Genomic DNA, 23,967 nt, shown 5'->3' with positions numbered 1-23,967 from the left:
TACGTACATAATCCACAGTGAATAGAACCCATTGATTTCATTGGGCTTATTTGCATATGCATATTTTTCAGTCCTGTGAAAACCACTGTGTCAGGTCCTATTTTGGTGCGTATTACGGACTGAAATACGCCATTGAAGTAAATGGGGCAGCGCTAATACAGAGTGAGTACACAGTAAACCTGCGGCTCCACTGCGTATTCACACAAAAACAATGGGCTCTTCTGTTTCTAGCCTCACAAAAGAAACTAGAATGTTTCCATTCACTGACAGCAAGTGGAGATCTGATGAGCTGAAGCTTAAATCGCTCTAGAACGGTTTATAATGCCTTCACTATGTAATCCTTCCATGCTTGCTCCACGCTGTGTGACCCGTCCATCTTGTCTGCAGGCAGCTGCCGGCCCCTTTGAAGGACGCCGTTGAGGTTTTCACATGGCGGAAGTGTTACACGATGCAGGAGGTGAACGCAGCACTCAGCAAGATACAGCTTGTGGGGTATTCCCAGAAAATAGTGAGTATGCCGGAGGGGAGACACTACGGACTGTGACTAGTAGAGGACTAGAAATGTTTAGTTAATTCTGCACTTGCAGCAGTTTGTGCTCCAGAGCTGCTCTTCCTACTGTTCTAACCATAGAGAGCCACTAGGTTTCCTCTTCATCTTGTGTTACTCCTTTGGTGGGACCCCGTTGTGGTATACAAAGGGCAGACTCTGCGAGGAAGTCCACATGACAGCCCACATCCACCCTGGTGCCCACTCCTCCCTACGGGGGCTTCCATTCTAGTGGGGGGGCACCACAGGGACAATAATGGGGTCATACATGCGGTTTAGTGTTATAATTCTGCATCTTTACACCTGGATTATGGAATGTATTAAAGGGGTGTCTGGTTTTATGTAAACAAATCTTAAAGGGATATTCCCATCTTAAATTTCAGTGGTATATCCGCTTCCGGGACCGGACCTCTCAGGGGTCTCTCAATCTTGCCCTACTAGACTACACTGTTTCCGTCACTTCCATTCATTTCTATGTGAGTTATTAAAAACGGGGTAGCGCAGTAAGCTCAGCGGTCTCTTTAGCCCTCTCGTTGCAGGTGGGATGGGGTCGGGGACCCTCATTACACAGGTGGGACCCACATCTGTCAGACGTTGATGGTGAACGCCCCTTTAATCATTGCACAACAAAAACTTATTAAAACTTTTTAATATACTCCCTTTCAATTCCTTACCATTTTCAAGAACTCTGCTTGCTGACAGTAAATGCAGACATTCTTCGCTCATCTCGATTGCCTAGACTGGACGCAATTGTAGCAAACCATAAGGATATGTAAAGGGACTGTTTGGTTGTCAGACAACTCTTTAACTCCAGTATAGCTGAAGACGTGTTAAAAGACTAGAGCCAGCGTACTCTGTGCCGGCAAACCAGAGCCGCAGCGCCGCGGTCCTCCGGGATCTGTTTAGGAATGGCTACCAGCTGACCTCTGTGGCCAATCAAAGGTCGCAGGGGTTCGTTGCCATTTGTGGCTCTGAGCAGTGATGCCAGGAGAGCAGCATGTGACCGCTGCAGCCTCTGTTCCTAAACAAAGACCAGACGACTATGGGGCCGCAGCGCCGGGCAGAAGACCAGTAGGTACTGCTGCTTTTGTCATTTTAACAAATCTGCAGCTATACTTCAGCGTCCATCAACGCCACAAGCCCTGGTTTTGGCACCAGAATGTAGATCAGAATAAGTATTCACTGACAGCAAGCAGAGATCCTAAAAAACTGCAGACCTAAAATACAAAAGAGGAAATAAACCTTTTACTTACAAATTTTGGCACCAAACCTTGGTGGCTTTTACTGTTTCTTACCACTTTTGAAAAGTGATGAAAAGGGGGCAGGGTTAGCAGAAGGGGGTGTGACCTCCTGCCACCCAGTATGAGAAATTGGCGTAAATTATACTCGAAATCTACACCAGCTGGATTTCGGGTGCACAGAGGCCAGACCTGGCCCTCTTAATAAATGAAGGACATTACGAGGCTCATTCATGTCCGCGGCGAAGGTTCCGGTTGGAGCGGCTTTCGCAGGTTTCCATTTAAAAAAAAGGTATGAACTGGCGCAACCTGCTGCTGCATTATTGTGTCTGGGAAAGTGCTGGAGGGCGTAACAGAAGGTGGATCCCATTATAGTCAATGAGGTCTGTCCGGCGCTGTTCGTTTCCGTTTTTTTGTGGTGGAAAGGGATTTCCGTTTTCTTGCTCCTGTGGCAGAAAACGGAAGCCGTAACGTTGATGTGAACCGCCCCTTACGCCGGCGCCATGTTGGTTAAGACTGGAATATGGAACGCTGTTTATTAGAAAGTTGCAGAACTCTTTGTCGTACGAATGGGTTTTCCACAAACTATACAAAGCGATCCCCCACAGCTTTGGCAGCAGAGCTTACACTCCAGCAGCATCTTCTGTCTTGTGCAGCCTTTTTAAAGATTTTACCAAGTAAGCAAAATGCACAGCATTTACAGGTAAAAACCCTTTACCGACACTGAGACGGTTCTGTTGCTCGGGCTCTTGGGATCTCTGGGAGTTTACCCCCCCTATTAGGCTCGTACTGTAGTGTAAGTGCACCCTCTAGTGGTGATTCGGTATATTACACTCCCATTGTCTTTGCAGGAACTCTTTGGTGCAGTGCAGGTGACACCCCTCAGTTCTGGTTATGCTCTTGGCAGTTCTAATTGGATCATTCAGTCCCATTATGAAAAGGTCTCTTATGTGTCGGGGTCTTCACTTCTAACTACCCACCCACAGGTAAGTTCTCCCATGAGGACACCGCACATGATGTCAGAGAATTTTAGTTTGTATGTTACTAGTGATTGGTATATAATGTAGTAACACAATATTTCTTATATAGCTACATGTCCCATGATGCCTTGTGTATAGATTACATGTATTGGTGCATGTTATAAGCAGGATGCAGGAGAGATGGACATACAAGTCATAGGCACAGGAGAGGCAGGCGGCTGTGCCCCTGTACAGCCGCATGCAGCATTACACAGGCAGTGGCCAAGGCCTGGTTGGTAATGAGCTTACATCATCGGCAGGAGGCAGGATGCACTGGGCTATGCAGATTTGGGATTGTCACCCAGTTTATTCTTCGGTTGTTATTTTGCTGTTGCCTAGGTAAAAACTCTTATTGTTGCCCTGATCCATTCTAGGCCATTCTGTAACTTCTTAAACTTTTCCCACTCCAGTCTATCCTGAATGCAGCTGTCTGGCTTATCTTTTAGTCTCATTGCAACACTAATGCCCCCACCCTGTGCCAGTCACCGCACTGGTGCCCATCTACTAATGGAATACAACTTCTACTCATCCCTGTCAACCATAAAGCTCTCCACAGTGCTGCAGCATTCTACATCTTCCCCCCTCACCTCTGTCTGCCAACCTGCCGGTGCTTTCTGTTTTACCAGTGATCTTGGACTAACATCCTCCATAATGGGAAAACTCCTCCTCCTGTTTCCAAGACTTCTCCAGAGCTGCATCAGTTCTCTGGAATGCACTACCCAAACCATCAGGTTAATCCCCAATATTCACAGTTTTAAGTGAGCCCTAAAATGCATCTCTTCGTTGGGGCTACCACATTTCGTAACTTAACGCCCCTTCATTTCCCCCTCAGAATCTTCTTCCCACTATGTCCCTTACATACAGTACACCTCATATCCCCATATACACAGCCAGCAGTTGGTGAGCGGATCGTACAGCTTTATGAATATTACTCTATTTATAATAGATGGCTGGACCATTGTACAGAACAAGCACTGACTGCTACCTCTTGTGTCACCCCTATCTTCTCATAGACCGTAAGCTCTTGTAAGCAGGGCCCTCGCCCCTATCTCCTCATAGATTGTAAGATCTTGTGAGCAGGGCCCTCTCCCCTATCTCCTCATAGATTATAAGCTCTTGTGAGCAGGACCCTCACCCCTATCTCCCCATAGATTGTAAACTCTTGTGAGCAGGACCCTCACCCCTATCTCCTCATAGATTGCAAGCTCTATTTCCTCCCTAGATTGTAAGCTCTTGTGAGCAGGACCCTCACCCCTATTTTCTTGTAGATCGTAAGCTCTTGTGAGCAGGACCCTCACCCCTATTTTCTTGTAGATCGTAAGCTCTTGTGAGCAGGACTCTCGCCCCTATCTCCTCATAGATTTGTAAGCTCCTGTGAGCAGGACCATCGCCCCTATTTCCTCGTAGATCGTAAGCTCTTGTGAACAGGACCATCACACTTATTGTTCTAATATGTAATGTGTGATCCTATCAGTACATGTTCCCTCTGATTTGTAAAATTCTGTGGAAAGTTCTGGCGCTATATAAATTATTATTCTATGACCTCATTTATATCTTGCGCTTGCCATGCGCAGCGCCCAGCTCTATATGTGACTGTAAAGCCATTACCTACCTGCAGGCTTCACTGCTTTGTTGTGGCTGTTTACATCAGTTCTGCTTTCCCCTTCTCTTAGCCCATGGACCAGACATCTCTGAAGAACAGCGATGTCCTCATCCTGACCGGTCTCACCCAAATTCCCACTGCCAATCCTGATGGAATGGTGGGCGAGTTCTGCAGTAATCTGGGTAAGTTACTAAGCTGGAGCCAAAATAAGGATTTGTGCTGACTTAGGGGGTTCAGTCCTGGTCACCCTTACCTGCCGTCTGCAGTGTTGGGGTACCTTTACACAGGACGACGTAAGTTACCGACAGCTGTCCTAATGACTATCACTCCTGTGCTTTCACACCGGAGCAGTAGCCGTTCAGTGAATAGAGGCGGATTGTGCCAAATGCCTCTTGCAGCCGCCAACCTCCATTCACTGCAAACCAGCAGTCAATCATAGATGAATGGCTGCCTGTTTACACGGCCGGTACTTAGATCATCTAAGTTCTTAGATGAGCTCAAATCCAAGCGACTCCGACAAGTGAGCAAATTCTCGCTCCCTGCCCTGCCGGTGGCCCTGTGTATGTGGGACGACTATGGACAAAAATCACTGTTTTCAACAATAATTCGGGCAATAACTGACCTGTGTAAGGCCGCCTGCAAAGGAACGGGTCGGATGTGGCATGAAGCAGCTCGCAGCAGAATCCGGCCCTGTGCCCAGCTGGCGACCGCATCCTCTTTCTTTTTCATGGGTACATTTCCTCAGGAAAGCAGGAGTTTAAAAAAGCTTTAGAAAAAAAATACCCTCCACGGCACACGTGCAATGGTGTGCCGTCCGGCGCTTCCGCATACATCCGCAGTGAAGAAAATAAAGGACCCGGACGGGTAAGCAGTGTCCTCAGCCCCGGGCAGGGTCAGATTCCGCTGCAAGCTCCTGAATGCAGAATCTGATACACCCTGGACATGAGCCTTAAAGCAAGAATGTTCATATTCACTCTCAGCAAGCAGACCTCTTAAATATGGCGAAGACCTGCAATACGAAGTATGCTAGGAAGTTGTATTCTTCATCGTGCAGTTTTTCTCCACAGCAATGACGATACGTAACGGAGGGAACGTGCTGGTGCCGTGTTATCCCTCTGGCGTCATCTACGACCTCCTGGAGTGTCTGTATCAGTACATCGACTCTGCCGGACTCTCCAGCGTCCCCTTCTACTTCATCTCTCCCGTGGCCAACAGCTCCTTGGAGTTCTCCCAGATCTTCGCCGAGTGGTATGTTAGAGAATGATCAGCGGCGTTCAAGTTCTGGCACCGTGATGTTTAAGGAGTTCTCTTCTCACATTTACTATTTATGACTTCTCAGTAGTTGATCGGTAGGGGTCAGCAGGTCGGGATCCCTGCCAATCAGCTAATTCCTGGACCTATAGAGAGCACTGGAAGGGGATAGCTCTGTCCACATTGCAGCAGCCCGCTTTGAATTCAATGGGAGTTGTGCCTGCAGTACCACACTGGGCCACTGCAATATGGACAGCGCTATCTGCTTCCAGCACTGTTTCTATTGACAGTGGACCTGGGGATCGCATGGTGAGGATCCCCACTGATCAGCTATTGATGTACTATCGTGAGGATAGGTCATTAGTAGTAAAGGCTCCGGACAACTCCTTTTAACCCCTTCCTACACCAGCATATGTACCTCAGGGATAACTTCTTGTCTATATATCGGTACATTGCAGTGATTGCGCTGCCTCACATTCACAATTTAGCCCTCTATTCCGCACTGTCAGTTGGATTAATTTCCTTTTTTTTTTCAGACTCCCATTGACTACAATGTAAAAAAAAAAATCAGTTTTGAACTGGAAACAGTGCAGACTGCGCCACTCATCCCAGTGTAAAACAGCAAATCAGCGATGGAGGCTTCGCTGCTGGGTGACCATTTCACAATATTTTGGGTGTCTACTGCTGGCAACAAAAGGGGGTATTCTCTCCCCTATCAAGCGGACAGGAGATAACTTGCTGACCAGTGGGGGGTCCAACCACCTCCTCGATCTCAAGATTTTGTCTCCAGCACATCTTGTTCTGGCAGCGATGGCCGTGCATGCGCACCTCTGCCCCAATCACTTTAGTGGGACCACCGCAGTGCGTGAATTCATCTCTAGTGGCTCTACTGCAGTAAATAGAGTGAAGGCACACGTGTGGCATCCGCTGCAGAACGTTGAGACACGCTGGGGACGAAATCTGGGGATTAGTGGGGTTCCAAGTGATTGGACGTCCATCAATCAGCATGTTATACTCTGTCCTAGAAATAGGGAATACCTTGCTGGGAATATCCCTTTAAGGTCAAAGTAGTCCAAGCAGGTTAAACCAAGTGATCAGGCCTCCATCAATCAGCATGTTATACTCTGTCCTATGAATAGGGGATAACTTGCTGAGATGGGAATATCCCTTCAAGGTCAAAGTAGTCCAAGCAATTAAACATGTTGCATCTAGTGTCTCATTCCTTGACAAGGCTCCCTGGACTTCTGGCTCCCAAGATTAGCATTAGGGTCCACATTTTGGCCTCGACGGGGCTAATCCGCTGAAAAAAACACAAACTGTGCACAATACTTGTCATTAGAATGTTCGCTCCTGCAGACTCCATGCTCCAGTAGTATCGTAGCATGTGTCTATGAACATCGTCTAAGAGCATCATAGGATGTGCAAGGCAAGTCGATTGCACTGACCTTCTTGGCCACAAGATGGCAGCAGACACCAGTGTGGTGAGTTTTCTTTCCTTCTTCTTCTTCAGGCTGTGTCACAACAAGCAGACTAAGGTCTACCTCCCCGAACCGCCATTCCCCCACGCCGAGGTAAGAACGTGTAGGGGGGGGGGGGGCTGTTGCTCTAAAGTGTGGTTATATCCTAAATGTTTCTGGAAGATGTAAAGTAAAGCAATCTATACACCTGTAATAACCATCCACTGACCCCGTAGAGGCTCCTCCTGGACACCAGCTTCAGATGGTATACTCAATCCCTCGCCATAGAAACGAATGGGTGTTATCGAAACCTATCATAGATGCGTGTACCCCCTCCATTGAAACCAGGATATATATCTAGATACATACATGTGTGTGTGTGTATATATCTATCTATATAGCTATTCACTTAGGGTGATGGTCTTATATGTCATCCACAGCATAGACCTAATATCAGCTGCAGACCTCGTCATCTCTTGGGGCCCTTTTACACAAATGCAGGCATCTGATCGACTGTCGTTCAGTGTAAATACACGCCCGACTGAACCACTAACGAGGATTTGCTCGTGTCTCATCCGCAGTTCAGTTTCTGCCTGTCGAAAACCGATCGACGGATCGGCCCGTGTAAACGGACAGTATCACTTCCGAACGACTGCATGTTTACTGTGAATGGAGGCGGGTGGCTGGAACGATCCCTGGCCACTCCATATCCATTCACTAGTGATTAGAGATGAGCGAACCTACTCGGTCACGCCCCTTTTTCGCCCGAGCGCCGCGATTTTCGAGTACTTCCGTACTCGGGCGAAAAGATTCGGGGGGAGCCGTGGGTGAGTGGGGGGTTGCAGCGGGGAGTGGGGGGGAGAGGGAGAGAGAGAGGGCTCCCCCCTGTTCCCCGCTGCTACCCCTCGCTCCGCCTTGCCTCCCCCCGCCCCCCGGCCCCCCCCGAATCTTTTCACCCGAGTACGGAAGTACTCGAAAATCGCGGTGCTCGATCGAGTAATTACTCGAAACACGTATACTCGCTCATCTCTATTAGTGATCGTTCCTATGTACAAGCACAGTAACAGCGATCAATGGGATGACCCCTTGGGCATCTGCACCTGACCCTAAGATCCCTTTTACATGGGACGACCTAAGTATTGATAAGTGCTTACAAAAGAGAGCAGGTCGAAGATAATGAAATGGGGCACCTATAGGGTCGTCCTAATGTATATTAACAAGGGCAAACCCAGTTTTTCCTTCTGCCGTTCCCCTTTAAGCATCCCTGGGAGGTTCCAGATTTTTGACTCCTCTGTATTCTAGACGGTAATATACACTGAATGACCCCTTTATTAGCGCCCTGGTCCTTCCACAGTTGGCTCTTCCTTGTATTGAAGTTATCCCCAGACTGTAGCATAACATCATGTGACAAGTGTTTTTCCATGGATCAGTTTCAGTGTGACCCCACATGGGAAAATCCAGCGATCTGAGTGACTTCCAATAAGGCCCGGTCATCAGTGCTAAACTAGCCGGTATGTCACTGCCGGCCGCGTGGGGTTTTCTCATGTAACAGTGTTAGTATACTGAGAATGGAGGAAAAACATCCAGTGAAAGGGGATCCTGTGGACGGAAACAACTCATCCCTGAAAGGGGTCAGAGGAGGATGTCAGGAATCGTTCTGATGAACAGGAGCTGCAGTCAGGAGCAGCTGAATACATCGTTGGTGCTCCAACTAACGTGTCCAAATGCACAGCTCACCATTCCTTAGCACGGATGGGCAGATGACCTTTTCCAGCGCCGGAACAGAAAGGCAAGACTCCAGTGGATAAAAGAGCACAAATTGTATCACAAAAGCTAATCTCACACAGACATGCTGCAATTTTTTTTTCCTGCATTGTATCAAAAATTTCCCTTGTGTATGACCTCCTTAAAAGGAATGGGGTTCAGATTTGAGCGTCTCGCAAGAAGCTTCCTGTCCGCAGGGGCTGATATTCATCAACCTACATTACTATGAATTTCTACGCTTCGGACGGCCAGGAGTCGGGGGGCTCTAATAAGGTGGCCGTTCAGTGTAGATTCCGGTAGGTTTGTCTGTTGTCCTCGTATGGCTGTAGGGCGCCTCCTATGGACACTGCTAGAATCGCATATCCAGGACTTGGCTTGTTTCTTGTGGTCTTTTAAGCTTATTTCTTTTTTTCCAGTTGATCCAGACCAGCAAGCTGAAGCACTATCCCAGCATCCACGGCGACTTCAGCAACGACTTCAAGCAGCCGTGCGTGGTGTTTACCGGTCACCCCACCCTGCGGTTCGGAGATGTTGTCCATTTCATGGAGCTGTGGGGGAAGTCCAGCCTGAACACCATCATCTTCACTGGTACGTATGCCTAGTTTGAACCATTACCAGCCATCCTGGACCTTAGATGTGTATTCGCGGCTGCGTTGTGTGCGTTCCTGATCCTGCTTTGTAATCCGCTCTTTCTACGGTTCTCAGAGCCGGACTTCTCCTACTTGGACGCTCTGGCTCCATATCAGCCACTGGCCATGAAATGCGTCTACTGTCCCATCGACACACGGCTCAATTTCATCCAGGTGACAAAGCTGCTCAAGGAAGTCCAGGTGAGGCTTTAAAGTGATATTTAGATTTTTCACTTGCATGTAACCCCTTCCTACACTGCACTGTAATAGTACACTGCAGTAAGCAGGTATTTCCTGCAACATGCTGTACTATTACGACTCAGTTTTCCCATGGTGTCGACCTACCTGCTCCCCACAACAAAACTACTATGTTGCAGTGTGTTAGAGGTTAAAAGAACTTCTGCAGGACTTTTGCCTATCCTCAGGATAGGTCATCAATAGTTGATCGGCTGGGGTCTACCGCTCTCCATGCAGATAGCGCTTTCCACGTACAGTGGCCTGGGTCGGTACTACAGGTACAGCTTTCATTGAATTCATTAAAAGCTGGGCTGCAGTACAGACAGTGCTATTTGCTTCCAGTTCACACTGACAGCCGTGTCGGGATCCCGACTGGTGGATTCCCACTGATCAATTACTGATAACTGATCCTGAGGATAGGTTATCAATAGTAAAAGTCCTGGAGACCCCCATTAGGACCAGAGATTATTTTAAGCTTTTATTTTTCCACTGACATGGCTATAAGGGGTTAAACTGTTACCAGTGGGGTCCTGACTTCCGTCTTCTTCCTGCAGCCGCTGCATGTTGTGTGCCCTGAACAATACACCCAGCCGCCAGCATCCCAGTCCCACCGTGCCGACCTCATGATCGACTGTCTGCCACCTCCTATGTCTTATCGCCGGGCGGAGGTGCTGACCTTGCCCTTCAAAAGGCGCTATGAGAAGATAGAAATCATGCCTGAGGTGAGATGCATGATGGGTAGAGAGGGTCTGTATAACTATACTCTTTGGCCAAAAAAAAATCCTGTATGCCTGCATGACCGCCCGTATCATATCTTGTATCCAAGCTAGAGGTGGTACTACAGGGTTCTAGAGCCTCCATACCTGCCCATATCACATCTTGTATCCAAACTAAAGGTGGTACAACAGGTTACTAGAGCCTCCATGCCCACCCGTATCACATCTTGTATCCAAGCTAGAGGCAGTACAACAGGGTACTAGAGCCTCCATGCCCGCCTGTATCACATCTTGTATCCAAGCTAGAGGTGGTACAACAGGGTATTAGAGCCCCCATTCCCGCCCGTATCACATTTGTATCCAAGCTAGAGGTGGTACAACAGGGTACTAGAGCCTCCATTCCTGCCCGTATCACATCTTGTATCCAAGCTAGAGGTGGTACAACAGGGTACTAGAGCCTCCATGCCCGCCCATATCACATCTTGTATCCAAGCTAGAGGTGGTACAACAGGATACTAGAGTCTCCATACCTGCCCGTATCACATCTTGTATCCAAGCTAGAGGTGGTACAACAGCGTACTACAGCCTCCATACCAACCTGTATCACATCTTGTATCCAAGCTAGAGGCAGTACAACAGGGTACTAGAGCCTCCATGCCTGCCCATATCACATCTTGTATCCAAGCTAGAGGCAGTACAACAGGGTACTAGAGCCTCCATGCCTGCCCATATCACATCTTGTATCCAAGCTAGAGGTGGTACAACATGGTACTAGAGCCTCCATGCCCCCTGTATCACATCTTGTATCCAAGCTAGAGGCAGTACAACAGGGTACTAGAGCCTCCATGCCTGCCCGTATCACATCTTGTATCCAAGCTAGAGGTGGTACAACAGGGTACTAGAGCCTCTATGCCTGCCCATATCACATCTTGTATCCAAGCTAGAGGCGGTACAACAGGGTACTAGAGCCTCCATGCCCCCTGTATCACATCTTGTATCCAAGCTAGAGGTGGTACAACAGGGTACTAGAGCCTCCATGCATGCCTGTATCACATCTTGTATCCAAGCTAGCGGTGGTACAACAGGGTACTAGAGCCTCCATGCCCCCTGTATCACATCTTGTATCCAAGCTAGAGGCAGTACAACAGGGTACTAGAGCCTCCATGCCCACCTGTATCACATCTTGTATCCAAGCTAGAGGTGGTACAACAGGGTACTAGAGCCTCCATGCATGCCTGTATCACATCTTGTATCCAAGCTAGCGGTGGTACAACAGGGTACTAGAGCCTCCATGCCCCCTGTATCACATCTTGTATCCAAGCTAGAGGCAGTACAACAGGGTACTAGAGCCTCCATGCCTGCCTGTATCACATCTTGTATCCAAGCTAGAGGTGGTACAACAGGGTACTAGAGCCTCTATGCCTGCCCATATCACATCTTGTATCCAAGCTAGCGGTGGTACAACAGGGTACTAGAGCCTCCATGCCCCCTGTATCACATCTTGTATCCAAGCTAGAGGCAGTACAACAGGGTACTAGAGCCTCCATGCCCACCTGTATCACATCTTGTATCCAAGCTAGAGGTGGTACAACAGGGTACTAGAGCCTCCATGCATGCCTGTATCACATCTTGTATCCAAGCTAGCGGTGGTACAACAGGGTACTAGAGCCTCCATGCCCCCTGTATCACATCTTGTATCCAAGCTAGAGGCAGTACAACAGGGTACTAGAGCCTCCATGCCCACCTGTATCACATCTTGTATCCAAGCTAGAGGTGGTACAACAGGGTACTAGAGCCTCCATGCATGCCTGTATCACATCTTGTATCCAAGCTAGCGGTGGTACAACAGGGTACTAGAGCCTCCATGCCCCCTGTATCACATCTTGTATCCAAGCTAGAGGCAGTACAACAGGGTACTAGAGCCTCCATGCCTGCCCGTATCGCATCTTGTATCCAAGCTAGAGGTGGTACAACAGGGTACTAGAGCCTCTATGCCTGCCCATATCACATCTTGTATCCAAGCTAGAGGCGGTACAACAGGGTACTAGAGCCTCCATGCCCCCTGTATCACATCTTGTATCCAAGCTAGAGGTGGTACAACAGGGTACTAGAGCCTCCATGCATGCCTGTATCACATCTTGTATCCAAGCTAGCGGTGGTACAACAGGGTACTAGAGCCTCCATGCCCCCTGTATCACATCTTGTATCCAAGCTAGAGGCAGTACAACAGGGTACTAGAGCCTCCATGCCCACCTGTATCACATCTTGTATCCAAGCTAGAGGTGGTACAACAGGGTACTAGAGCCTCCATGCATGCCTGTATCACATCTTGTATCCAAGCTAGCGGTGGTACAACAGGGTACTAGAGCCTCCATGCCCCCTGTATCACATCTTGTATTCAAGCTAGAGGCAGTACAGCAGGGTACTAGAGCCTCCATGCTTCCTGTATCACATCTTGTATCCAAGCTAGAGGCGGTACAACAGGGTACTAGAGCCTCCCTACAAGGGGTCGGTTCTCCACAATAAATGATGCTTTTGCTCTGATTTTGGAATCACTTATAACAACGTTACAATCACAGAGAAGGTTTCATCCCTCCGAGATCTTCTAGGGGGTAATTGGTGCTGACGATCAGTATTTGTACGTCTGGGATTGGTCGGTCTCATTATATTCCTTCTCCCTCTCCAGCTCGCGGAGAGCCTGGTGCCAACGGAGATTAAGCCCGGAGTATCTCTGGCAACGGTGTCTGCAGTCCTCTATACCAAAGACAACAAGCATGTTCTTCAGGTGAGATATGGAGCCAAAAACAGACCATGTTGGCATTCCTTTGGGATACAAAGTATCAATTGCCTTAACCCCTTCATGACGCACCTCTCCCATTTATGATTTTTCCTCCCCACTATCAAAAATCCTAACTGATTTATCCATCAACGTCGCTGTCTGAGGGGTTTGTGTGGCGAGTTGTATTTTTCAGTGGTACTATTTAATGTACCATATACCCAATTCTGACAGTGGCATTTAAAGAGTTTGCGTTTATAATCTGCGTTCAGACTGATTGCAGTTGTTGCGGGCGGATATCAGCTGTCAGACGGCCAGCACCCGCTGTGTATGGAGTGCTATCTGCCCCCAGGCCTGCTCTATACAAACTCTGAGCCCTCATGATATAAATATCCTGGGGCATGAAGGGGTTAAAGGGGAACTCCACACAGAAACCAAAGAGGGAGAAACTTCTTAATTGAAGGGACTCTTACTACTTATGACTTACTTCCATGGTAGGTAATAAACCGTTGATCAGCAGTAGTGTAACATTCAGGATCCCCACCGACCAGTTGATCTCGGGGCCGCTATGAGTGTGGACAGCACTGGAAGCAGGTAACACTGCAGCGGTGCAGGTTGCTATTGCATTGAATTCAGTGGGAGTTGTGCCTGCATTACCAAACTGGGCCACTGCAATGTAGACAGCGCTGTCTGCACTGGCAGCAAGCCTGGGGATCAACTGCTAGGTAAGGATTTCAAGTGGCGGACCGCCAATGATCAGACATTGATGAGCTATCCTGAGGATTGGTCTGGAAAACCCCTTTTAATCTGCCTCTCTCAAATTTCTGCTTTCTTTCGAAAGTGGCAGTTTGGCCCCATTCTGCTGTAGAACTTGGCTGAAGCCAGGGGTGTACAATCAGCACCCGTATACATTTGGGCACATACATATGTAGGTCAGGACTCATTGGGAAGGGACTGGTTGACACAGTTATGGGGGAGCTCTAGCTCCCTGGATGGAGTTCTACCCAGGAAGTTCTCTGGATAAAAGGGATCTATCAGAGGAGAGAACGGGGGGAGTTGTGTTATTTTATAGTACCCCCTGCTGGACCCTGACCTGTACTGAAGGAAGGACCTTTCTGTTTCTGTTCTCAGCCGCCACCTAAACCCACAGCGCCGGCGCAGTCCAGCAAGAAGCGGAAACGCGCAGCGGAGGAGAGCAACCCAGAGACGCAGCTCTTCAAGCCTCTACTGAGCGGCTCCATCCCGGTGGAACAGTTTACCCAAACTCTGGAGAAGGTGAGGGAGACAAGCCTATATTACAGTTAGAGGGGCAGCACAAACCTAAAACAGCCAGAATCTGTAAATGAGGTTAAAAGGTGAAAACTTCTGCGCTGATGACATCGTAATCCATAGCGGTCAGACTGCACTCCTGACACTGACATAGAGCTGAATGCTTATCATCTAGCTGCACTTACCTACCACCAGGGGGAGCTCCCTGCATACAGATGTATACAGCTCTCATTAAGTGGGTGTCACCTAGTGATCTGTGTGGGCAGCAGTGGTTTTATCTGGCATACAGGTAAAGCAGACCGATGGGGGCGCAGGAGGTGCTGCGAAGAGGATGGATTTGAGGCTTATACTTACATTTAGTAGGATTGTATGATGGGCTATGTTGAGCGGTGGGGTTCTTGAAGATTGTATCTCACATGGTAGGTTTAGATACACCAGACATAGATGCAACAGCTCAGTAGGAGTAGGCAGTATTGCACAGGCTAGACATAGATACACCATAACTGTACACCGTACCACACGATAGGATTAGATACATGGCTCAGCAGACAGTATCGCAAAGGATGGGATTAGACACGCCACATATGCAGACCATATCCCACATGATGGGATTAGATACACAATTCAGCAGGCTGTATCTCACATCATGAAAGGATAGGATTAGATACACCATATCCACAAACAGTACCACAGGATAGGCTTAGATACGGCAAATTGACACATACTATGACAGACAAACATGATAGGCTTAGATACAGTACTCATAACAAAGTGGTGTATCACGTATGATGGGTATAGATACAGTATCTCACGGGATCTGATTAGATACCCCGGCTCGGTAGCACGCTGTCATTGAGTATTTCTGTATAACGCTCGCGGTTCTGTGATCGTTCCGTTTTTCTCTCGCACTCAGCACGGTTTCTCTGACGTGAAGATTGAGGACACCAGCAAGGGTCACATCGTGCACCTCCAGGAGGCGGACACGCTCATCCAGTTTGAAGAGGATTCCACACACATAATCTGCGAACACGACGAGCGGCTGAGAGCCCGGCTGCGGGACCTGGTCCTCAAGTTCCTACAGAAGTTCTAGATGGTATAAGCTGGAGCAGATGCACTTCTTGTAGTGGCCAGCAGAGGGCGCGGTGTGATAGCACTGGAGTCAGTAGTAGCCTGTGCCGCCTCCGGACTGGGTGAAGCGTTGGCACATATTGTCCTGCGGTTACTGCTGTAAGTGGACTGTAAGAAGAGCGCAGCATATATATCTCCGCGGTAGATCCGCGCTCGCCGGCAGCACGGGTAGATCCACGCTCGCCGGCAGCAAGTGTACATTTTTAACTCAGTTTGTGTAATTTTTTTTATCTTCTCTGTGGAGACGAGAAATATAACGTTATTTCTATAATTTTGGTTGACTAGTAAGTATTTATCGTTGGCCCCTAGTGCGGAGTCCGGCCCTAACATTATCTCCTATGGACACTTTCCACGATTTTGATACAAAATTGCGACCGCCAGGATCCGGTCCTCCTAGAAAGATCCATTAGTGTTTATATTAGATCATTTTCTTTAAGTCAGCAGTGCGGCCCTTGAAATGAGGCTCTATGTACGATGGGTGCGGGTGTAACGCTATACATAGAGCTCCCCCCAAACTGCCCATTGGGGGTCCCCTTTGTACTATATAGAGGCAAGACTGTTCCAAAGAGGCTCCTCATGTGACTTCTAGGAGATTCAGCAGCTGTGGACCTGTAATTCTGTCAGTTTGTCATCAGCAACTAACGAAATGTTAGGTTTATAGCCTATAAGAGGCTCTCGGAGGCTCCTTGTGTGCAGTGACCTCCTCTTCCGCTTGTGTAGAGTTTGTTGGCCACTAGACGCCTCTACGACGCAGAGAAGAGATTTCACCCCATTACCAGAGGGGGGCGCATTATTGGGATGTGAGAAGCTTGGGGAGCTCACTACACACCTTTATACATTGAACTATGGAATAAAGCAGTGAGTGCCCCCTAGTGGCTACATAACATTATCATACCATTCTGGGGTTATGCAGAGGATTTGGAGCTCTGTATCAGAATATTGGAGACCTGCCCCCTATAAAGAGATATTGTGGACCTTAACCTGTAGCCTTGGTACAATCCCTTTTCACAGAATTGGAAATAATTTGCTGATTGGCGCGGGGGTCTCAGTCTTGAACAGGGGTCTGGTGTGCCTGTTACTGCTAGTGTTGCCTTCCCCACCCACTCATGTCAGAATGGATGGAGCGCTGGCCAAGTACACACAGTCGGCGCTCCATTAATTTCAATGGGTGCCACTCTGCTATATCCGCAGTCCCATAGAAAGTAAATGGAGCGTCAGCGCGCTTGTGCAACCAGTACTCCATTCAGTCTCCTCCTCACTGTAGGGGGTGCAGTAATCCCACATTTAACAGGATGGGCGAAATAGGACCCTGTTTTTGGGATCGGTGTGTCTAAGTGCTGAGACCTCCACCGATCAGCAAGTTGTCCCATACCCTGTGGAAAGACTGCTCTTTCCATAATGACAGTAATCAGTTGATCGTTGGGGCTGAGCGGCTGACCCCCACTGATCATCTATTAATGACCTGTGCTGAGAAGAGGTCCCCAATAGAAAAAAAACCAAAATGTCCCGGGCAACCCTTTTAAAAATCCCAGGTAGATACTTTGCTTTATACTCCAGTCACATCCAAAGCTGCTTTGCACTCGGGTTCAGGGAGTGTGTAGTGCAGAGTGCTATGGCAGCAGAAATGCAGTCCTAAGCTCTCGCTCATGACCTGAAGGTTCAATCCCCGCGTGGTTCAGGTAGCCGGCTCAAGGTTGACTCGGCCTTCCATCCTTCCGAGGTCGGTAAGATGAGCCCCCAGCTTGGTGGGTGGTAATTAATGAAAGCTTCCTGCTATACAAATGACAAGATGTATGATATTTATTGACCTCCTGCTCTAAACCGCTGATCTGAGCCCTGAACATACTGGGGAAATTCAGACCTTTTTATGGCGGTTTGTGGCATAGAAATGCTGCAGAATGTATCGTGAGCCCGGCTTGTACACAAATTTTGCAACTTTTTACCGCCATGTTTGCGAAAAGTAGGTATAGATTGTCAGGAGGGAATGTGTCGGGGCGAACACACTTGTGCAGGATTTACACAAGACGCCGGCGTAAGGGCGCAGGGGCAAGGTCGGTCCTTGACAAACGCACTCTTCGCTGCGTGTTGCACGCGTCCTTTATGTGTCGCACGGTTTCGTTTTTCTTCTTCCGTAACTTTTTCTTTCCACCGTCTTCTGGCAACATTCGTAAAAAGCAGTGAATGTTCGTACAGCTGCGGATCTGATAGGCTTTAATGGGTGATTTCGGTCCGCAAATTTTGGGGAAAATAGATTTTTTAAAATTTTTTTTAAAGGCTCCATTCACACGGGTGAGCGCGATATCGGGTCAAAAACTCATCCCAATATGGCGCTCGTCAGCCTACTTGTTACCTGCAGATGCGCGTCGCCTGCCTTCTGTGTAATTCCAATCCTCTTGTGTGATGGAAGATGGAAAGTGGTTCCCATCAAACTTGTTGGGGAACCCGGCATCCACATCACAGAAACAGGCAATGTATTTAACCCATTTAGGACCAGCTACTGTATATATACGGCGGCTGGTCCTGGGCTTAGAGGACCGCCAATAGTAAAAATACGGTGGTGCTTTAAGTCTCCTGCCTCTCTGCAATCAGTCAGAGGCAGGAACGGGTTATCAGCTGTTAGTGACAGCTGATAACCCGGAGCAGAAGGCAGGAGGGGTTTTTAACCCTTCCTGCCTTCTGCTTTCCCGATATAAGTGAAAGTGAAAATAAGATGGACTTTCACTACGGGAGCCTCGGAGGGTCATGTGACCTCCTGGGATTCCCTGCTACTGCAGAGCTGGAGGGTCAGACTAGACCCAGGCAGCTGTGCAGGTGACTAATGTCACCACAGAGGTTGCTTTCCCCTATAACTAGGGTTACTATGGACGCCCCAGCTACAGTGGGAAAGTGTCAAAGTTTAAAAAAAAATATGTGAATGTCCCCCAGAGGTCTTGTATGACGTCATGGAGGACACAGATAGTAAAAAACATAATTACATAAATAAGTAAAACAAAATAACAGAATAAAACAACAATACATACATAAGAAAGAGAATAACACAAAGCAGACGCCAACAAAAACCGTCGCCGTATGCGCCCTATAAACCAAAACCATACATACTATATATCAAAACGTCCAAAACAAATAGAGGAACGCATTCACATACTTTATTTTAGTGTAAATATAAAACATTTAAAAAAAAAACTATATGTTAAAAAAAATCTTTTTTTTTAGCTTTTTACCCCCAATAAAACTAAAAAACGGGGAAAAAAAGTCAGTGAAAAAGATATTAAAAAAATAGTCCAATATGTCACAGGAAAAATAACGCAGCAAAAATAATTTTGGTAGCTAAAGGAAAAAATGGAGCAGCAAAACCGCCACATGGGTAAAATCCCTAAAAAGTGTCTGGTCCTTAAGGGGTTAAGGTTCTACTGAAATCAATGGATGAGGCGTTGCGAGGGGCGCGGAAAAATACGACATGCAGCGATTTTTCTTTTTTTTTTCCCCTTATTGCATCACAGCGAGGAAAAACATCACTAATGTGTATCAACGGCGCTAATTCTGCATGCAACCAGCGCAGCCGCTCACCCGACACCCAGCGTCTTCAGGTGAACGCGGCACGGCTGCTCAGGTGATGCCACGTCCACATCACTATAGGGTGACGGGTGCGCGATGGATTGGGAGGTGAGCGCTGTAGCTGCGGAAATCGGTTACGGATTTTGACTGTTTTGGGTGCAGAATGTGCTGCGGATAAACAGCTAATTTTTGAGTCAAAATCCTCCGCCATGGTGCGCATTTGGGTTGTGTTTTGGATGCCGCAGTATATCCACCCCGTGAGAACGTACCCTTTAATTGCTTGATCCTACAGCAGCGCATGCAACACTGAACCAGCAGAGGGCAGCAACGAGCTATAAGATTCTGCAACCTGTGGAACTTTGAATGCAGTTTTGGATGTGACTAGAGCGTAAGATCAGCGCTAGATGACGAATGCTACATCTGTAGACGATCCTGATGCCCGTTGTTCCTGCAGCTCAATAAACAACATAGAGCGGCCATTACAGCGTCCAGAAGAGCTGCCGGGCGGATAATTACCGGTGCGGCTCTTATTCCTCAGTCTGGTGGCTGTAATCTTCCGAGGACAAGTAATGGCCGCTCATAGCCTGCCGGGCCGGCACGGAGATAAATTGTCACCCGCTCAAAGGGAAATGAAACGCGCTACTTGCAATTACGAGGCGTCATAAAGAAGGCGCCTGCGGGGGCGGACGGACACGGAAGGATCTCTTCTGCTTTTTCTTCATCTTTGTAGCTTTTAGGGTACGTTCATACGGTGCAGAAATACTGCATCAAATGCTGCAGCATTCCCAAAACAGAGTCAAAATCCTCCGCGCTGGTGCGGGCTTTGACTCGATAACGCGAAGAATTGGGAGGTGAAGAGGAGCGTTGTATCAGCACAGTCAGCCGGCGGGCGCAGCGCCGCTGGTCACGTAATACGAAAGTAGTATCACCTGACCAGTGGTGCTGCGCTCACTACAGACCGCCCGGTGAAAGGCTTCGCTGATAGAGCAAAGAATTGGAAAGTGAGGGGAGCGCTGGATCTACCGAAATCAGCTGTGGCATTTTTGGCCCCGTGGGGACGTACCCTGCGGCTGCATTCACACGAGTGCGAGTAAAACAAACGTTGAGAAGAGCGATTTATCGCGCTCCCCCCATGTGATTGTAGCCTTAGAAGGAGCGTGTAATCACTGGAGGAAAGTGAGAACAACATCTAATAGATTATGTTTCAATTTAAGAAGTCTGATTGCTGTCAGTGAATGGAAACATACGAAGGATGGGATCCCTCCGGCCGCCGTGCTTCTCACAGGTGGGAGTTTGCTACAAATGTCTCCGTTATGTGAAATGATTCGAGATCTTTTTGGTGAAGCTCATTTTCGGCCTTGGGCTGCTCTCACATATGCGTTCACAAAACGCCACGTCCGAAGCCGCAGCGGTTTACCGCAATGTCACAGTGTTCCTTAATGTACCCCATCATTGTGATGAGGTGCGTTACAAGCGCTAAAACGCACGGAAATAGAGCAGACGGCGCTCGGAAATCATGGCATTAGAGACACAGCACTTAAAGGCCAGAAGCCCCATTGAAATCAATGGCCGCGTTGTACCGCGGTTGGCTGGGCTATGTGAGAACAGATTAAGGCCCATTTGGGGCGGGACGAATGTCGGGTAAACGATGCCCAACACTCGTCCCCGCACATGCTAGCTTGTGTGCTGTTACACAGGAGCTAGTATCGCTGGCTTTTAGTGGGGAGGCTGCAGGAGATTTCGCTCCTCCTGCTCCCCCACCCCTCTCTATTGACATAACCTAGCGGCCGTTCAGTACTGAACGGCTGCTATTCACACTCCGTGATCTGCTCATCATCCAGGATGTTATGCAGCATGGATGATGAACGGGAATGAGGACACACAGGGAGGAGTGTTGGGCATCATTCGTCCCGTCTAAATGGACCCTTATGGTTGCTTTAAAAGGGCTGATTGTAATTTTAAGACTGTATACCCACCCATGCTTCCCAACTCCAGTCCTCACGGACCCCCAAACAGGTCAAGTTTTCAGGCTATCCTATGGTAAGAACACCTGTGGTAATGTCTGAGGTGCCGACAATAATTACATCACCTGTGCAATACTGAGGAAATCCTGAAATGTATAGTCATACTGCTCCCCTTCCCTAGTAATAGTGACCGTCATAATGACCCCAGTAATAAAAGCGGCACCAGTAATAATATCACTAGGGCCAATACGGTTGTCACTCGCCCTCAGTAATGGTGTCCCCTATATTGGCCCCAGTAATATTAATGTACCGTAGTGTCTCCAATAGTAGTTGTAGTGACACCCATTATGACCCTAGTAATACTAGGGTCACCCAAAGGGCCCAAATAATAGTGACCCCCATATTGGCAGCAGTAGTAATAGTGACCTCCATGATTGCTGTAGTATTAAGTCACCCCCATTGTGGGCCCAGTAATGGTGACCCCCAGCAGTAATTGTGAACCCTATATTCGTGGCCCTTGAAATAATAATGTCCCCTACAGTATCACCCATAATGACCGAAATAGTGACCCTAGTAGAAATAGTGCTCTCATAGTGGCCTCAGTAATAATAATGTCTCTCATAGTGGCCCCAATAGTAGTGGTAGGGGCACCTATAATGACCCCAGTAATAATAGGGACCTTCACAATGGCCACAATTGTAATAGTGACCCACATATTGGTCCCAGTAGTAATAGGGACCCCTATATTGGTGGCCGCAGTAGTAATAGTTTCCCCTATATTGGTCCCAGTAAAAATGTCACCAATGGTATTTCTATAATGACCTCAGTAATAAGTGACCCCAATATTAGTGGCTCCAGCACTAATAGTGCTCTCATAATGTCCCCAATAGTAGTTTTAGTGATACCCATAATGGAACCTAGAGTAGTCCCAGTAGTAATGGGGTCCCGCATATTGGCCCCAGTAATATTAGTGATCCCAGTAGTAATAGTGCTCTCTTAATAGCCCCAGTTATAATAATGTCCACCATAGTGGCCCCAATAGTTGTAGTCACACCCATAATGACCCCAGTAATGATGGCCCCTGATAGTAATAGGGTCTCCCATAGTGGCCCCAGTAGTAATGGTGACCCCCCATTGTGGACCCAGGAGTAAGTGTCCCCTATATTTGTATCCCCAGTACTAATTGTCCCCGCTGTTGGCCCCAGTACTGATAGTGACCCCCATAGTGGTCTCAGTAGTAATAGCCACCCTCCCTGTTGGACTCTACCATCCCTACAGGCATTCAACTCCCCCAGACTGCAGCGCCGCTCCAGTGGAAGCTGTGACCGAGTCGCTGCTGCTTACAGGACGGCAAATACAGACCCGCAGGGGGAAGAGAGGCCAGCGGTCAAAGATGCACTACTGCCGCCCAACCGCTGTTGCAGGCTGGGTAGCGCTTTTCATTCCGTCCAAAAGCTGGGCAGAAAGCAGGTGGAGCTTATTATAGCCAATGGGACACGCTCGCTCCTGTTCGGCCACAGAGATTCCTCTTTCCTGCTCCCCAAACCCACAGGTAAAGCAGAATCCCCAGCGCAGGTGTGAAAGCACCATGACTTTGCTGCACGGCCGGCGGGCCAGATTCGGCCCATGGGCTTTGTGTTTGACGTGTGCTCGAGCTGGATGATACATCTGAGGTTGCTCTACACGGTCAACTATTGTCTAAACAGTTGCTCAATAGAGCGCATGGAAGCGACCGCTGTTGCCTACAAGCATGGCCACCAACCACGTGACGAGCGAGAACTCATTTACTAATTCATTGCTGCTGACCTAAAAGTAGTCGCTGCTTATTGTCTGGTGTAAACAAGTTGTTGGCCTTTCAACCACCCGCCGCGTGCCCTTGGTCAGCCTGCGCCTCCCACTAAACGCTGATTGGCTCCCATCTTTTCGGGACATTTTGCCCTCCCATGTAACGCTCATTGGTTCCCAAAAATAAATTCATGCAAGTGACCTCGACTGAATGGTCCTTGCTGGTCTTCAAAAGAACACACGCTGCGGTGGTCTCTGGATGGTTTCGGTCTTCGAAGACCCTTTAATTGCAGCACTGAGTTTTCAATCGAGGGAGACCTCAACCGTGAGTATTAGTGCCCCCATTAGTAAATACGCTCGCATGTATTTATGTGTTTCGTGGACTTGGCCACCAATAAGCGTGCATTCAGAGGGGTACGCGTCCCTTCCAGAAGGCCAGCCCGCATGCGCAGTACAGCACGTGACGCGCCGGCGGGGGCGGGAGGTTGCGTTGAGCGGTAACGCATATTCACGCAATACTTCCATTGTGCTACAGCGGAAGTATAGCGTGATGGCCGGCTTGAGATACTAAATGCCGTCAGGGATATTAACCCTTGAAACATCCTGCAGTCCAAGGATTAGCATCACTTGAGAAAACTCTAGCCCACCAGGGATATTAACCCCTGAACCACTCTAGATTGCCAGGGATAGTAATCCCTGAACCATCAGATATCACGTGAAAATCGCTTGCCCACCATGTATATTAGCCCTAAAACCTGCACGGAAAAGGAGAGTCGCTTGATAAAACCCTAGGACACCAGGGATATTAACCCCTTAAACACCATATACCGCAAGGAATACTGTATTGACCTCTGAAACATCATAAGCTGTCAATCCCTGAAAAACCCTTGACCGCTGGGGATATTAACCCCTGAAACACTATAGACCACCAGGGATATTAACCCCTTAACACCATAAACTGCCTAAAATACTATCCTGTGAAAAATCCTACACCACCATGGGTGTTAGCGCTGAAGCATCCTGCGCTGC

At 48.3% G+C, this 23,967-nt stretch overlaps 1 protein-coding gene across 1 annotated transcript in view; it reads left to right on the top strand.

Annotated features, from left to right (window-relative positions):
* The window catches only part of INTS9 (integrator complex subunit 9), a 29,514-nt gene extending 13,609 nt beyond the window's left edge, over positions 1–15,905 (top strand). The window contains exons 7-17 of the mRNA XM_066594872.1: positions 388–508; positions 2,637–2,771; positions 4,478–4,589; positions 5,475–5,655; positions 7,169–7,229; positions 9,296–9,467; positions 9,585–9,709; positions 10,300–10,467; positions 13,148–13,246; positions 14,369–14,512; positions 15,420–15,905. Of these exons, the coding sequence (XP_066450969.1) occupies positions 388–508; positions 2,637–2,771; positions 4,478–4,589; positions 5,475–5,655; positions 7,169–7,229; positions 9,296–9,467; positions 9,585–9,709; positions 10,300–10,467; positions 13,148–13,246; positions 14,369–14,512; positions 15,420–15,596 (1,495 nt within the window). The 3' untranslated portion in view covers positions 15,597–15,905. The remainder of the gene's footprint in view (positions 1–387; positions 509–2,636; positions 2,772–4,477; positions 4,590–5,474; positions 5,656–7,168; positions 7,230–9,295; positions 9,468–9,584; positions 9,710–10,299; positions 10,468–13,147; positions 13,247–14,368; positions 14,513–15,419) is intronic.
* Positions 15,906–23,967: the final 8,062 nt, after the last annotated feature.

The sequence above is a fragment of the Eleutherodactylus coqui genome, chromosome 1 (assembly GCF_035609145.1).
Source record: "Eleutherodactylus coqui strain aEleCoq1 chromosome 1, aEleCoq1.hap1, whole genome shotgun sequence".
NCBI classification, from domain to species: domain Eukaryota; kingdom Metazoa; phylum Chordata; class Amphibia; order Anura; family Eleutherodactylidae; genus Eleutherodactylus; species Eleutherodactylus coqui.
Note: the sequence above shows the minus strand (reverse complement) of the source record. Positions and strands in the feature narration are given on the sequence as shown.